The sequence below is a fragment of the Sturnus vulgaris genome, chromosome 3 (assembly GCF_052056855.1).
Source record: "Sturnus vulgaris isolate bStuVul1 chromosome 3, bStuVul1.hap1, whole genome shotgun sequence".
Lineage (NCBI taxonomy): Eukaryota > Metazoa > Chordata > Aves > Passeriformes > Sturnidae > Sturnus > Sturnus vulgaris.
The window spans coordinates 54,883,855-54,899,927 of record NC_142245.1 but is presented as its reverse complement, the minus strand read 5'-3'; the positions used below and the strand labels follow the sequence as shown (position 1 = coordinate 54,899,927).

The window sequence follows — 16,073 nt, the reverse complement described above, 5'->3', positions numbered from 1 at the left end:
TGCTAGAAAGAAGGGACTGGTTGGACTTGCTTCCAAAAGACCTAATGGCGGCTTTTAATTTATTTTTGATCATTACAACATTGAGTGGTGTCTTCCAAGACAACTGTGTAACATCCCTTTCTTTTGTTTGGTTTTAATAAATACTTTTTATTTTGTTTAATTAGATTTCTGTAATGAAAGCTGAACAAGAAGCAGGTGGCTGTATCTGAACAATATGGGCAATTAATTTCCAAAGCACACATAACACAATGTAAGACAGAGTGAGAATTACCAGTGTATTCTGGGGGCAAGCTTTTCCCTGTATTTACTCTAATACCACCATCTTCCAGCCTGAAGAATACCAATTACTTCCAAAGCAGGTTGAGAGGTAGCATTGTGGCAGTTTGGCTTTGCTAACACAGACAGTGTTTCTGAGAATAATTTTCTCAGGACTTTGTAGTCCTTTATGATCAATGTGTGTCAGGAGTTTGGTTTGCTTGGTTTTAATTCTGTTCGGTAGCACACTTTCTTAATTACTTCATTATTTCCTTTCTTGGCTTCACTTCCTTTTCATGGCCTTAGCTTATTTCTTTCCTTACATTTCCTGCAGTGAATAGAGTACAATTTTCACTTCATTTTGAACCTGTTAAACCTTGGCTCCTGTTGTCTTGAAATTACTCTTTTGCTGAACAGTTAAAAGCACAGATTTGGCTGCTATGACCATTCTTTTCTTCTTTATTTCTTTTCTTACGTATTTTTCCCAGGGTGAGAAATGGCTTGGACTCTTTTTGTTTGAGTGCCCCAAAGAGGTAGAACAAGAAGCTGCCAAATGCAGTACACACCAGCACTCATAGAAGTGATATATTATTTATGATTGTGCCATTTGTATAATTAGATGTACTTTGGAAATTCAGGGAGCATGGCATGTGTTTCAGGGTTTCTAAATCCTATGCCAATGGACTGTGAAATATGGCAGTCTCTTTAAAATAGCAAATCATAGGATAGATTACTTAAGAGACATGGCTTATGCATTGGTCTGCATATGAAAAAATGCAGAGCTGATCAGAACATCTGACTGTTGTAAATCTCAAGGTGTCAGAGTAAAAATTAGAGAAATTACCAGTTAAAAAAATCAGGAACCTAAGAAAATAAACACATATTTACATTCAGTGCAGCAACAACTTGCAGAATGGTTAAAAACCTCAAAGTCTGGCAAAAGACAGCAATGGAACTATGTAAAAAAATGTGCTTTCCTATAGAAAATGGAGAAATTAATCCGTAAAACTTGTGGATGATGTTACTTGATAAGGATACTATGCTTCCTCTAGGGGCAAATTTGGGGTTTTAAAATCTCATCTGGGTACACCAGGGTGTATGTACTTGAATGGGTATGTAAAGAGAGAGTGCTAAGCAGTGAGGTCCTTCCCTGTGTACTCTTTGTACCTCTCAAAGAGCAGCCATTCTAAACTGCTGCTGCCTTTGAAAATGTCACCATTAATGTGCATGCAGTCAAAGGAGTTTGTTAATTAGTCAGCATTTATTATTGGAGGGTGCAGTGAAGTGATCTATGTGACAATACAGTTTAATTATTATGAGCTATCCTAGGGCAATGGCTGGATGTCTTCCTAATAAATCAATTGCTATTTTTATTTTGAAAATTAAGCGTGTTTATTTTCTTTTTGTGAATAGCAATAGTCTACAAGTATTGAAGTTGATTAGCATGCAAAAAGTTGTCATTGCAACTTATTCTCTTAAAACCCCACTCAAATAGCTTAGCTGTCTGGAACAGTTTAAACAGTCATGAAAGTGAGATACATGTTAAGTAGCTCTTGTGTTTATTTTTCTGATTGACTTTTTTTTGTAGATACTCATGCACGTTATTAACTTATTTCATTAATAGAGACCCATCTTTCCCTGAAACATTACTGTTTCAGTTTGCCTCACCTTGTAGAGATTAGTGTCCAGAATGTAATTTGGAGTAAACTTTTGGTGAGTATTTCCTAAATGTGAATATGAGGCCAGAAGATGCTTTCTTTCTGTTGGGTTTTCATGGGGTGTTTTGATTTGGAATCAGTGTATGAAAGTGCTGAAGCTCGGTGATTTAAAGGGTCCATTGTGCAATGTTCATAACAGATGTTCTAAAATAACATCAGCATGCATATAAATGTGACTTGCAATTGATCTTTTGTTATTCCTTGTTTTTTTCATTTAAATTTCTATTCCAATTTCATTCCACATAAGTAACAGCAAAGGTGTTGTCAGGGACACAACTATCCAGGCAGGTGTGTAAGTTAAATTGATCCAAGTATTCGATTACTGTTGCCAGCTGATGGTAAATCCTATCAGTGGGTTGGTTGTTTAAATATTATTAAATAAATAATTTTCTTAGGAGTGATGATTTCAGTCTGTGAAACTGAACATCGGAGCTAAGGATAGTTTTTATGAATATGCTATGATTATTGGATATACATTTTTTTTGTTTTGTTAAATTATCAGATATTTTGAACTCGCTGTAAAGAACTTATGTAATGGTTATATCTGTTTTTGTGCATGTGTGCATTACTTTCAGCAGTAGGGGTTGGACTACTGAATCTCAGAAGAAAATAAATACTCTTTGTAATAAAATATATTTCTTATATGGACTTCGAAAAACCTCATTTGTTTTCTTAAACATTTCAAGAGCAATCAAATTCTGAAAGTACCATTTATTGTACAGAATGTCAAGTCGAGAAGCCTGAATAGATGTGGTCATATCATGACATCATAGTCCTTCAAAAAGCTTTAATTGTCATCATTATAAATATGTGCAGATGTGTCAGTCTCTGCATAATTACTCAGTGTGAGTCCTTGACAATGGACATTGTAGTCCTGTTTTGTACTACTGCTACTATCAAAAGTAATTTTGAGTAATCCTGGCCCAGTTGGTTGAGCTGTAATGTGACCTCTTACTGATGCAGGATTTGTATAGTGGGCTCTTGACTCTTTCCAGTCATGGGATACATGTTTGCTTATGTAAATAAAGATGGTAACATTCAGGGAATGGCTTAGGTTTGTGCCTTTGCCCTACAATGCTATGCTTGCACAGGGTGGAAAAATTACCAAGTGAATTCAAACTTGTGTTCACTGGAATCTCCTAGTAACATGACCTAGATATTTTTGCACCTGTCGACTTCTTGTCTTTGAGTCCTACCTTCACACTGAGCTTTAGAAAATGTATGCTGGTGTGCAGTGATTCAGTTGAGCAAAGAAAAAAGGAAACAGCTCATAAATACTGCAAACTGAAGGGCCAAGCTGGTCTACAAATGTTCCATTTAGAAATACTTTTGCATTCCTTGTAAATTATTAGGCTTTCATTAGATGTTTTGAAAAAGGAAGAAAAGCATCTGGGTCATTTTTTGCATGGTTTCCTGGAGTGTAGCAATTGAAAAATGGAAGCAGAACATTTAAGTATTTAGGAGTCTACATGCTGTGCTGTGGAAAAGTAGAGATTTCACTCTTTGGTTCTGAGCAGCAAGGAGCATGCTTCGGTGTGGCTTCTGAAGGAAGCACTGCATGTGTAAGACCATTGCTCAGTAAAATGGGAAATGTTCTCAGTTTTGTTTTCATCTGAGACATCCAACAGTTAATGTTTCTTATGCAAGTTTTAAATACAAATGTTTCAGGGAAGGTAAAAAATGAGGAATTTCTAAAGTATGAAGTATAGTGTTCTTCTGTCATCCAGTTAGCATAGATTATTAGGTGAGCGTTAATCAGACCACTTGGGTGAGTGTTAATGAGACCACTGAGTCATGCTGACAGCTTGCTGCTTCCAAAGGGATTTGAATGTCATCCTCTTCTATTTTTTTTCCTTATTTCTGTGATACTCTTCTTTGTGTGTTTTCACAAATTTGGTACCACACAGGCATTGGTAAGTCAGTTTTTCCCACTCGTCAATGAGCAAAATAATTCCTTTTTTTTCCCCTTTCCTGCCAGTCCAGGGAACTGACCTGATTCATCATCAGCTTACACAAGGAAAGAAGGAAGTGGGAGGAAGTGGCAGGAAAGGCAGCATGTGACCATCTCTTTCACTGCTACTAAGGTTTTAGATTGCCTCAATTATCTTGTGAAGCCTCATCCTTTGGATTTAGTTATGGGGGTACTGGCTATCCTCAGAAGTTATTATTTCAATTCAAAGATGCTGATCATTTGGGAAAGAGTAACATAAAAGTCTTTGTTACTGTTACTGACAATTCCTGAAATTTCTTACCTCTTTGGTTTTCTGTGACTTGTACAGCAACATTTATAGTCTCCAGTTACTCGTCGCCTCTTTTTATTGATGCTTCACCTTATAAACTCTTCACACATTTTTTCAGGTTTTTTTATTTGCTTCAGGTTTTGATCTCAGATCCTGAAAAATTAATCAAAACTGGATTTCTCCTGCAGTTGCGTTAACTGCTAATCTGTAGTAAGGTTGGTGTCACAGCTAGGCTGAATTAACACTTAGCTGCTTCTGAAGGTGTTACTTCATCCCTTCTCTGGCAGTATGTTTTCAGTGCTTCACTTAGGCCAGCTTTGGTGTTTGTCTGATGATGTGATCTGACGAGATAGGCAAAAGAAAGCCATAGTTTGAGGTTCATCTGGCTCTGTCAACCTGCTGCCTGCAAGGTAAAATGAACACTTAGGCTCGGGACTAAGAATGGAGAGCCATGAGCATACAGACAAAAGACTTAACAGAATTGCTGAAATTGAGGAAACTGGGCCATTTGTTCTATCAGTAGTTCTTGATTAGATAGATACAGCTGTAACATCAAGAAGGCAAATATGTGCTTTTGTTTGAACTTGAGTTTAGGAGGATGATGTATCGCAATGTTTCTATCCATAGAGTGCTTAAGCTTTCTTCTTCTCTACTTACAAATTCTAATACGCTTATATTAACAAGAGTTTATGTTACCAATGTTTTAATTGTCTGTGTTTGCCTCAAATATTTTTACATTAACCTTCCCACAAATGTTTGTTTGAATACAGTAGTATGTTAACTATCCAGAACTGCAGTCGTCACTTCTTAACAGTCTGTTCTTCACAACAAGAAATTGCATTTCTATTTCCTCTGCATTTTAAGTTCACGAGGACTGGAGTTCCAGTTTTTCTCAGCATCAGTGGTTTTTCATTTCTCAATGAAGTTGTCTTAATTCTGCTGCCAACATTGTCCAAGTGGAGATGTCAGATAGAGCTTCCTTTACAACATCTTTGGCAGGCATCTGGAATGCTGGAGGTGAACCTTAAGATGCTGTGTTACTTCTTCATTAATACTTATTAGGTCATGTGTTTTTCTAAGAAAGAAGAAACAGCTCTAGATTTACTAGATTTTATATTTCTCAACAGCATTAGAAGTTTCTGCTTGGCATTTGTGTCTTCATTTTCCCAGGGTTGGAAGTTTTCTGCTACATTAATAACTAAGCAGAGCAGCTCACAAGCTCTAAAGCTGTTATCTTTAAATTGCATGTACATATTTGTATTTTGCTGAGTAGAATAATGCCTTACCTTTTAATATACTGTTTTGTGGCACTTGTCACATGCCTTTCTATTGTCTGACTGAGAAAATGACACCAAATTTATTTATCATAAGATTCATGTAAACCTTTTAATATGCCTTTTTTCATTACAGTTGATTCCAGTTTAATACTGTAGTAGTGCTTTTTGTATCCAGCCTTTTTGGTCCATTCCTCCTTTATAAATATCTTAGGTAGTCACTTAGTTTCACAATGATTAGTAAGGTGTTTATTGAGAAAGCAGAGCCTTTCAGTTTTCCAGGAAAGTTTGAAGATGGAAATTGAAGAGGACTGTCAAATTGGTTGAAAACACCAAGTCGGTCTTCAGTAAGGAGCGTGTGTACATATAGGAACGTGAGTTATAGATAGAGGGGTTGTGTGTATGTTTGTCTGCATTTATCTGAATCCATCAAATAGGTGTCTGCATATATCTAAATGTTGTTTCATGGCTAGAAACAGCTTTATGTCAATATCATTCATTTTTTACTATGTCAGCATAGAAGAGAATGAATCTGTGTATATGGAATTCATATTTCAAGACACGTAATGTATTTTATTAGCAGTAGGATACAAAAATACCCTAGGATTCTGCTTTTTAAAATGGCTCTGTAGCTGTGTTCCTTTGTGGTGTTGTTTGCTTATGAGTTGTATATATGAATGAATTTAAATGAAGTAGAGTGTTTATCAGAATATGAGGGCTCATTCAGAAGCACGGATTTGAAGACAGGCACTTTTAAAATGCAATATCAATTATTTCGGGAATACAACTGTAGTGCACTGAGAAATGGTAGTATCACCTACCCAGAGTGTTTATTTCTGGGCATTCTTAGCAGTGCTCACTCAAAGTATTCTGAAGCCTTATCCTATGGAGATTCAGTGACTTCACCTTGAATAGCCCTGTTGGAATTTGAAACAGATTTATGGCAGAAACATGTGGTCCAAACAGCTGTCATGCAGAACTATTTTTAAAAAAAACAACCTGAAAGTCTGGTGGACTCAGAAATCTGGTTTGCATGTTGCTTTGACTTTTTTTAAATGAAGATATACTAAATACTTCCTTCAAGAAAAACCTCTAATGTAGGCCTTTAACATAAATCCATAACTAAAATAAGCTGGTTTACTTGGTCAGATTTACCTTTCTGACACAGGGCTTAAAGGACTTCGGATTTATAGTCTGCCTTTCCTGTGGAATTACAAATAGTTTGGTAGTACGTCAGTGGAGGCATAAAAATCAGAGAAAACAAACCAGGATTTGGACAAGGATCAGAGAGTGAAAGAAAGATGCAGCATGAATGCATCTGTCTTACAGTCTTGGATTTGATTTAGAAAACCTTAAAATTCTGTCAATGTAATCTCTCCAAAGTAAAGTTAGGAAATGCAAGTTTGTTTCCTGGCAATAGCTTTGTTTCCATTACCCAGCATACTGGGACATGGAGGATGGATTCAGGCTGCCTGGGGAGAAGCAGAATAAACCATTCCCTCTGCTGCTTTCCAGCACTGAGGCATTTCCCCCATGATGGGGACACTTGTTTCTGGTCCACCTTGGACTTTTCCTATCTCATGAACGAGTCCTCTCTGGAATGTAAAGAGAAAGGGTTTCACTTAGTAAAAATGAGACAGAGCCTGTAGTGCAAAGGGTAACAGATCATGCAGATTACCCATTTTTATATGATAAATTTAAATTTAAACATTTGAAAAATGTTTTATGTGAATGGTTTTGCTATTTTTAATGATCTTGTATGACAGTGTCAACTCCAAGTGGAAAAATTGGTGGTCTAGAATGAAGAATATCTTGAGCAAAGCAATAGAAGGAAGAGGGAAGCTGTGAATATTTCATGCTCCATAATGGATGGATGATATGATAGTAGGCATCAGTCAGAGGTGTGATCATGACAGATGTAAAGGAAAGAACCTCAGAAATTCCAACATTGAGTAGAAGATGCACTGAACACTTAAAACACCTTGTTTTTAAAAAGTCAGATACAACTGAGTTTCTGATGCTCCATGTGACAGTGGATAAATACATGCTTGCTGGTCTAACTGCACAATTTGTCACAATAAGGCTGTTAGTTTACCAGGAACTCACCTCAGCCATACTTTGATTTCTTTAAAAATTGTAAGGTTTCATTAAAGTACTCCTTTTTTTTCTTTTCTGTTTTTTGTTGCTTTCTAAATAAGAACTTCTCTGTGGCTATTTTGCAAATGCCAGTTAAATCATGAATTTTAATATAGTATTCAGAGAGCATTTTTTCGAATAAACAGCATTTTATTAATTGTTTTCCATTTTTTTTTCTTCTGCCTCTCATTTCAGAACGGTTTGATCACCACTGTCCCTGGGTAGGCAACTGTGTGGGGAAAAGAAACTACAGATTTTTTTATATGTTTATTTTATCTCTGTCCTTTCTGACAGTCTTTATATTTGCATTCGTTATCACCCACGTCATCCTTCGTAAGTATGCTGGTGAAATCAGATTACGTATGTAGCCATTTGCTTGAGTTTTTTAAGTTAATATTTTGATCATTCAGGGTTTATTTATTTATTTATTTGTTTATTTGCCTTTTCTCTGAAACTTCACAATCCCCAATGAGTCCCATTCTGATTTATAGTAGGCACTGCTCATAGTAGTCATTGGCCTGGCCCTGCCCTTACCTTAATGCACTCCTAATTTATTTTTTTTATTTTTTTGTCCTTTTATGGATGATTCATTGGAAAAGCATCACATACACTGTATGTTTAAGTATACTGCTAATATCATTTACCTGAAGAGCTTCCATGTGCTTTTTTAACTGTAAGCATGGGTCACTTGCCATCCAGACAAAGAGGTAAATTGCTAGAAAATCGATTGGAGCTATACTTTTTGTAGTTTGCTGTTTAGCTTTACACCATTCTCAACCCTATTTTTAACACATTCTTTTCATTTGCATAGACATTCAGAGAATAACCAATTCATAACAGAGTCAATCAGAAATATTAATGAGTTTGAGACTGATTTTTGTGTTCCGGGTTGTGTTTGAGGTCAAAACTCCTTTGGGTACTGTCATTTTTCCGTACCCCTAACTAATTTTGCTGGCTCCTGTATGGATGATGATGGTGACATTTATGGTGACATGTTACATGACTTTAAACACCTTTTGTATGTTGGGGTTTTTTAACCCACTATCGCTAGAAGAGCATTCTATATTTTTCATTAATTATATAGGATATTGCCTTAAAGAGTGTTTCTTTAACCACTTCGGAAATGTGATCTGCTTATTCCTTTGTATTCTGTATTGCAACAGAAACCTGATAGAAATAAAAATTTCAGTATATGACACATTTGTAAAGCTAACTTGATAATGATAATATTCAGAGAATGTGTTACTGGAAAAAAAAACATGTCAAATTGTGCTCAGTTCTGGAATTGTTTACAACATGCAGAGAAAAGTTGTATTTTAAAGAACAGAATTCGTGCTCTTACTCATTCTTTGCAAAACTGTGATGCAAACACTGAGAGGCTCTCCTATAGCTCAGACATCTACTTTATAGGTTAGAACTGGGATATGTAATTTTGAGGGAGTCTGAATGAACAGTTGTTCACACTACCAGATGCAGCATTTTCCAATACCAGTTGAAACAAGTAGAGATAAAATGTATATATTGTTTCAAAAAGGAAAATTATTAGATAAAGAACACTTGCCATTAATACTTAAGTGCTTGTTATTTATCTGGGCATACATGAGCATGTACATACACACCTTTTACATTTTATAAGAAAGACACTTTTTTTTTTCTGAAATCTTCGCGACTGTTCATTAGTTGAAAACATTCCTAGTCTGACAACGTAAAACTATTTTTGACACTACCCTACTTTTGTTTCACAGGGACTTCAGTGCTTTTTCTTTAGTTTTCTGTATATGAGTTATTAATATAATGTCAGTATTTCATGTTTTGTATGTTAAGTAGGTTTATCTAGTGGATTTTAAATTTACAGTGTCCATACCTAACTCTTGAGTCTGATTTAGACAAAGAGCAGAGTAATTAGTTGTGCCTGTGTGGTTGAGAAGCACTTAAGCATTGTGTAGGTGTTACAGATTACATATAGTAAATGTTAAATGCTAAATTGCCTATCAGCTGCAAAATATTCTTGCCATGGAGGTTCATCTACCTAGAACGAGACAAGAAAAAATATCCTTAAGCTCAAAAGATTGGTCAGTCCTCAAAGGCAATGGGAGCAGGTATGAAATGTGATTAGTTCCTTGATATTTAATTGATACACTGGATCTTCAAGCCCCACTTTCAAATTTGTCTGCTACAGTCTTGACAGTGTCCAAAAAAGAGTTCTTTACGAATAACGTTTTCTTATCACTTCACTCTCTTTGTGCCTACCATACCTCTAGAAGTCCTCCTGTCTACTTTTCTAATAATTACCAATCAACAATTTGTGTTCTGTTTTGTAGCTCTTCAGTTCTTTAGCTGATGCTAACAAGCAGGATTCTCAGTTACTTCATCAGAACCTTTGCTCTTGGCCTAGACTGCTTTTTGTTAGCGTGGCTGAAGGAAGTCTCAGTTTTTAGTCCTCAGACTATGACCTTCCTGCAATATTTCAAAGTTCTGCATAAGTTCCGGAAAAATTATTTTATTTTAATGCCTCTTGATTTGGACAATTTTTTTAAAGTTTGCATATTTTTATAACATATCTTGCAAGATGGCATTTTATAAATTTTGGTGGGCCTAAGTGGTGATGAGATGTAAGATATATTTTTTGTTTGTTTTCTGTGGCCTTCTGAGGCATACAGTGGAAATTCGTTCTTTCTAGGTTTAAGAATATGTGCACATAACATTATTGAAGATAATAAAACTAGTTTATAAATCAGTTATAGTAGAGGTACTGTCTTGCAAGATTTTCTTCCCTCTCCCCAAATTGAACACATTTCCAGTAGTAGTATCTGTGTTTACAGTTACTTGCCTCTGTTTGAGGCATCACTATTTCACCTGTATATTGCAATGAACAACCTTCTCCTTCTGATGTTTGGGTGCTGCTTGGAGGACTGTGACCAGCAGTAGAGTGTAGAAATCACACCTATCTGCTGCCATTGCCATTAAGGATGCTAAAAATAGTAAGAAGGCAGGGAAAGTTCCATTAGTCTTGTACCTTGAGACTAAGAACCAATTGTAAGAGTCTGAAAAGGCTTGGAAATACAAGGTAAGTAACTTCCCACTTGTAACAATAAACAGTAAAATTGACCAGATAATTCTAGAGAATTACACATATGTTTCTTTATTCTTGTCAAGACAAGATTCTTCTCTCCATACAGATCTTTGGATGAATTTAGTTAAGTGGAAAATTTTTGCTGTGGGGAAAACTTTCAGCATTTAAATTATTTATGTTATACAGGAAAGTTCAAACTGTGTGCCTGTAGCTATGTCCCATTAAGTCAGCTACAACAAATTCACTTGTTGCAATCAGCAAATTGTCAGATCACCCTTTTTGATTAATATCTCATGTTTATGGAACCCAAGTGCTTTTTCACTTTGCATGCTTCTGCGTTTCTAGTTGATGGGCTCATGCTTCTTTTGAGCTCTTTTCAGCTACTAGATTGTCTTTTATTTGCCCAAAAGCAACAGTAACGTATTAGAAAAATTTGTGTAGGTGCAGTAGGAACAGAATTATAAATAAGAGAGATTTGCTTCCAAAACAAAGGATGGAAAGTTGGGAATCTGAGTTTATAGAATAAATTTTCCAAGTCAAAAAGTTTGAAAAATAGTATTTCAAAATTAAACAGGACTTTATAATTTTTTCTTTCCATATTAGGCCTGAAAAGAGCAGGGGTAATCACGAATCTTGTTCATGGGAAAGTATGTGTGCATCAATTTGGTATGAGTTGAGAAAATATCCTGCAGATGCTAAACCTGATAAGTTGCTCAAGAGCTTTTTTGATGTTGTTGCTGCTGAGCAACATGTTCTCAGATTCATAGTAGTAAATCTATTCTACTTGGTTATCTTCAAATGCTAATTGTTTTAACTATAGTAAAAACAGCCCATAGTCCAGTTTCTTACTTGGCTGGTAATTTTGGGTTCTGTTTCTACAGGTTCTCAACAAACAGGGTTCCTCAATGCTCTGAAGGACAGTCCTGCAAGATATCCTTTCACTGAAACATATTGTAGATTGTGTTGCAAAATAACATCTGAAATGGTTTTGCGTGTTTTCTTGCTGTTGTTGAATGTGTCCTTTTAGACTTTCAGTTAATGATTTCATCACTTCCTGCACAATAGGATTTCTTGCCACGTGTTGGAGATAGGAAAAAGACTATAACCTGGAGTGGTTTTTGTTCTTCATGTTTTGCAGAGCAGTACTCGACAAAGATCTCTAGTTTCCATCTCTGTGAAATATGCTTCATGTTTTGTGATGGAATTTATAAATACATTTTGCACTATACATATTTTGTGGTTTCACTAAAAATATTCAAGAATTGTTCTGCTTTTACAACTGAAGGTATCCAAAATGGCTGATTCTTTTGGGGATAGAAAAAGTAGATTTTGGAACAAAAGACACAACACGCTTTTCTTGAAGAGCTCAATTTCTGAAACTATTCTTTATGCTTTTAGAGAAGTAATTTTCAAATAGCAGCTTGTGTTAAGTTACATAGCTGCATGTAAATTGCATACACAGGGACTACTATTGTTGTTCAGCTTGGAAAAGAACAAGACTCTGGGGAGATCTCATTGTGGTCTGTCAGTATATAAAGAAGTCTCATAAGAAAAGCAGAGAGACTTCTTAGCAGAGCCTGTAGTGACAGAACAAGGTTTTAAGCTGAAAAAGAGCAGGTATAGATTGGCCATGACAAAGTTTCTGCAATGGGAGTGGTTGGACACATGAACAGGTTACCCAGAGATTTGGTCGATTCCCCATCTCTGGAAATCTTCACGGCCAGGCTGGATGGTGCTCTGAGCAACTTGGTCTAGTGGAAGGTGTCCTTTAAGATCCTCTCCAACCCAAGCCATTCTATGGCTCTGTTCTGTAAATGCTCCATTCACTTTTTATCCCACTTCATAGGAGCCTTCTGTGTATTTTCTATTCAGTGGGAATGGAGTCAGAAAGCAGCTAACATAATGAAAAAATGGGAAACTGACAAAACTGCTGGTTAGTTTCTGTACATTGCTTATGTATATGTTTTGAATGCTTCCTTTCTGAATAAACAGTTTTCACCTCTCACAAAGATACTATAAAAAGAATTCTTTCCCATTTGTCCGTTGTGCCTCACATAGTTTGCTTTTCTACACAAAGGAAAAGCACTGTCATTCGTAGTTGTGTACAGACTCTTTCCAGGTCATTTTCCTGGAAGTGTTAAATTCTGCAGATATATTTTTTTGTGTGCTTGTCTTCATCACTGAGCTGTAAACTCCCTTCTTAAGCAAAGCTGTGTTCAGATTTTTTTGCACAAATATTTTTAAAAAGCACAGACAAACAGTTCTAAATAGCACAACAGTAGCTTCCAATTAAAACAATTACAAACCATTCTTATAAAAGATAATTCTTTCAAACTCTTTTCAAACTGAGAATAGCTTTAAGTTGTCTTTAAATCACAAGGTAATTGTTTATGCATTTGAGGATTTTTGTACGAGAACAGTGGCCTCATAATTCATAATTTGTGTTCAGAGATGTGCTGCTATAAAAGGCTTAGTAGTGCATCTTGCAGAAATGCCTGGCTTGGTAGTGATACGTTGGACGATTTAAAAGTTTGGTTGCAATTAATTACAGTAAAAAACGAAATTGTCCAAATAGTGTTGGGAGTGCTGCTTTGGAGCCAGTCAATTCAGGCACAGAGAACACGGGCATTTCAGTCTTTGCTAACAACCCTGTCTGCGTGAGATACTAAGAGAAAATTATACTGTACGATGCTGGTAAGATACTATACCATAATATGCTAGAAGGTTATACTTTATTGAGAATATATTGGTTTTTTATGTTTGTTTTATTGTTTATGGACTTCGGTTGAATTACTGAATTCTGGTTGACATAAACTACCCCTGCTGTTCTTGAGTTGTTTTTGGATGGTTGTGTGGGGAACTGAAAAATGTCCCTTTCTGTGGGGAACTGAAAGAAATTTTGAACTGAAAGAAATTCCCCCCTTTTTTTGTTTTTCCTCCTGGTAGGAATTACAATGTTGAGGGAGAAACTCACTTTTCAGTACCCTTTTGAGTGTAATTGTGGTGAGGAGCATCCTGTTAGTGATATATTCACATTTCAGGGAGCTCTTTTCCCTCTAAGGTTCTTCTTTTCTGACCTGATGAATCTTTCTCCTGGTGTGCAGATTGTACAAAACAATGCTCATCTGCAGCCTTCCTTACTATATCTGCTCTTTCAAAGCCCGGTTTGTATTGTGCATTATGTTTTTAGCTGTTTCCTTCTTTTGCATGTTTTAGAACCCTCTGCCAACAGTCTGCTCCTTACCCATTATCCCCTGTACTCCTTGCTTTAGCTGTGGCTGTTGCAGACTTTCAGAGTTCCTGTCTTGTGTTGGTTTGACTTCACACAGCCTGAGGAGGAAATGAGAGGCAGAGAGTAGTGACCATGCTGCTCAGCAGTGTGCTTTGGTCATCCTGCTGCTTTCGGAGCAGATCTGCTCAGGATCCAAATGGCTCTTTTCTGGCTTTAAACCACTCTGATTGAAATAGGTTCTAGGGAAGATTATACAGACACTTCCGTGAATGTAATGAATCCCAGTTCATTAGGGATGGGCAGTCCTGCAATACAAAACTCTTCACTTTTAACTAAGGTTAGAATTTTTTATTGCAAGTATTTATGTCCATCCATCCTGTTTCCAGGCTGTGTCTCAGTGTATTTTTCTTCTATTGACAGGTTCAATAATAAGGGTGTTTTTCCTGTGTTCTAAGACTGTGTCCTTGTTCTGGAACATTTTGAGTTGGTGTTGTCTTGGAAACTGACTTCACTAAAGGTTGATATGGTTAAGATACAGATTATTTTTATCCTATTCTTTTCTCATCATTTTGTTCCTAGTCATGAATTTTATGTATTTTTCTAGGAACCAAAGCATTTTCTACTGTTGATTCATGTTCCCTTAAAAAAAACCCAAAATATAGAAGTATTATAGAAAATAGCATTTTCAAAGCCAATGTGTTCTGAGTTCATGGCTATTTGGTGTAAATAAATAAATAAAAGCTATAGAAGGAAGCCTTCTACAGAATGTTTGGAAAGTTCCTCTTTATGCTTGATTCTATAAAGTTTAGAAGCAATTTTATTATCTTACTTCTGAGATGATGACTTCTTTAGAGCTAAAGGAATGGTATAAACTGTAGTAAGTAGCAATGTTGAGTGCTGACTGTTTTTCTGAATATACCAATAAGTGCATGTGCACACCTTTGCTACTCTCTTGGAGGTGATGGTGCTCCTGCTGGACGTGTCCCTGTGCTGTTCCCTGTAAGTCACACGTGAGAGCACCCTGCGAGCTCCCATGTGTGTATCTCGAGTGTGCAGCCCTCTGCATTGCACCTCATATCAGCAGGGTGCTGGCTGGACACACACTCCTCACAGCGTTTGGCTGGGGTGCTGCTGTGTCTGGGCTAGGCAGATGCCTAGAGTTTATTTTTTGCTGATCCTTTGAAGTTCCAGAGATCTCAAAGGACTTGTAGGCTACTCTGAATTTTGTGATTTTAACTACTGGTTACTGAAATTTTTTTTTCTCATTTGCATATATTTCCTTGACTTTTAATTACTGTGCTGGAAGCTGTGGTTTGTTTTTTCTCAGTATGGTCCATTGTTGGCCTCTCAGGTTTTCATACGTATTTGATCAGCTCCAATCAAACAACAAATGAAGATGTAAGTTTGTAGTATATTTCTACATATGTATTTCTAAATAGTAATGAGGATTTTTTCTCAAGTCAGACATGTCTGTATCATTTTGTGAATACATTAGTGGGAAAGAAGGAAAGGTCATGCTTGATTCAAAAGATCAGATGAAATCTTTTTTACTATATTTGTTGTGGTTTGAAGATACACTCATTATATACATAGTATGTCCATTATGGTTTACAGATGAAGAATTTCTATCTTGAAATAGTAAAATACAGGAGGGAGGAGACAAGTATATTTTTTACAGTAGGAAATTAATAAGTATTTTTCGGTATCTCCTTTTCACTGGAAGTGGTAAATATTCTTTAACTCAAAATTGCTTACTGTAAAAAATGTAAAGTGTGTTGAATTCTCTAAAAAAAAAATCATTCTTTATTTTATCTTACCTCTGAAGGTTTTTTGCCATTCTGAGATTCAAAACGTTGGGCAAGGAGTATATAATTAATTTAAAGATCAACTTTCTCATTTCTACAGCTGTCTATTTTGCATGTAGGATTCCTTTGTTTTGGTGTTGAATTATGCTTAACTGTGTGTGGAGTCCTGATGTCTTCTAACTAAAAGGAGAAATATGTAATGAGTGAAAGGAGAAAATAAAATTAGCTAGGGAGCTAATGTATAGAAAGCTTTTGGAAATTTAATAAGTGATCTAACAAAACACTTCAAGCTTTAAGTTGTTTTATTGTCATTTCCTATGGTACCTTTTTCATAGGTACT

The 16,073-nt window shown here is 36.1% G+C and overlaps 1 protein-coding gene across 9 annotated transcripts in view; it reads left to right on the top strand.

Annotated features, from left to right (window-relative positions):
• Positions 1-16,073, top strand: part of ZDHHC14 (zDHHC palmitoyltransferase 14) — a 91,827-nt gene that overhangs the window by 63,322 nt on the left and 12,432 nt on the right. For 6 of the 9 annotated variants that reach the window (XM_014893306.2, XM_088161688.1, XM_088161685.1 and 3 more), the window contains 3 exons: positions 7,819-7,956; positions 11,578-11,626; positions 15,224-15,326. In XM_014893306.2, coding sequence (XP_014748792.1) covers positions 7,819-7,956; positions 11,578-11,626; positions 15,224-15,326 — 290 coding nt within the window. The remainder of the gene's footprint in view (positions 1-7,818; positions 7,957-11,577; positions 11,627-15,223; positions 15,327-16,073) is intronic. The other 3 variants (XM_088161690.1, XM_088161689.1, XM_088161691.1) reach the window with 2 other exon arrangements.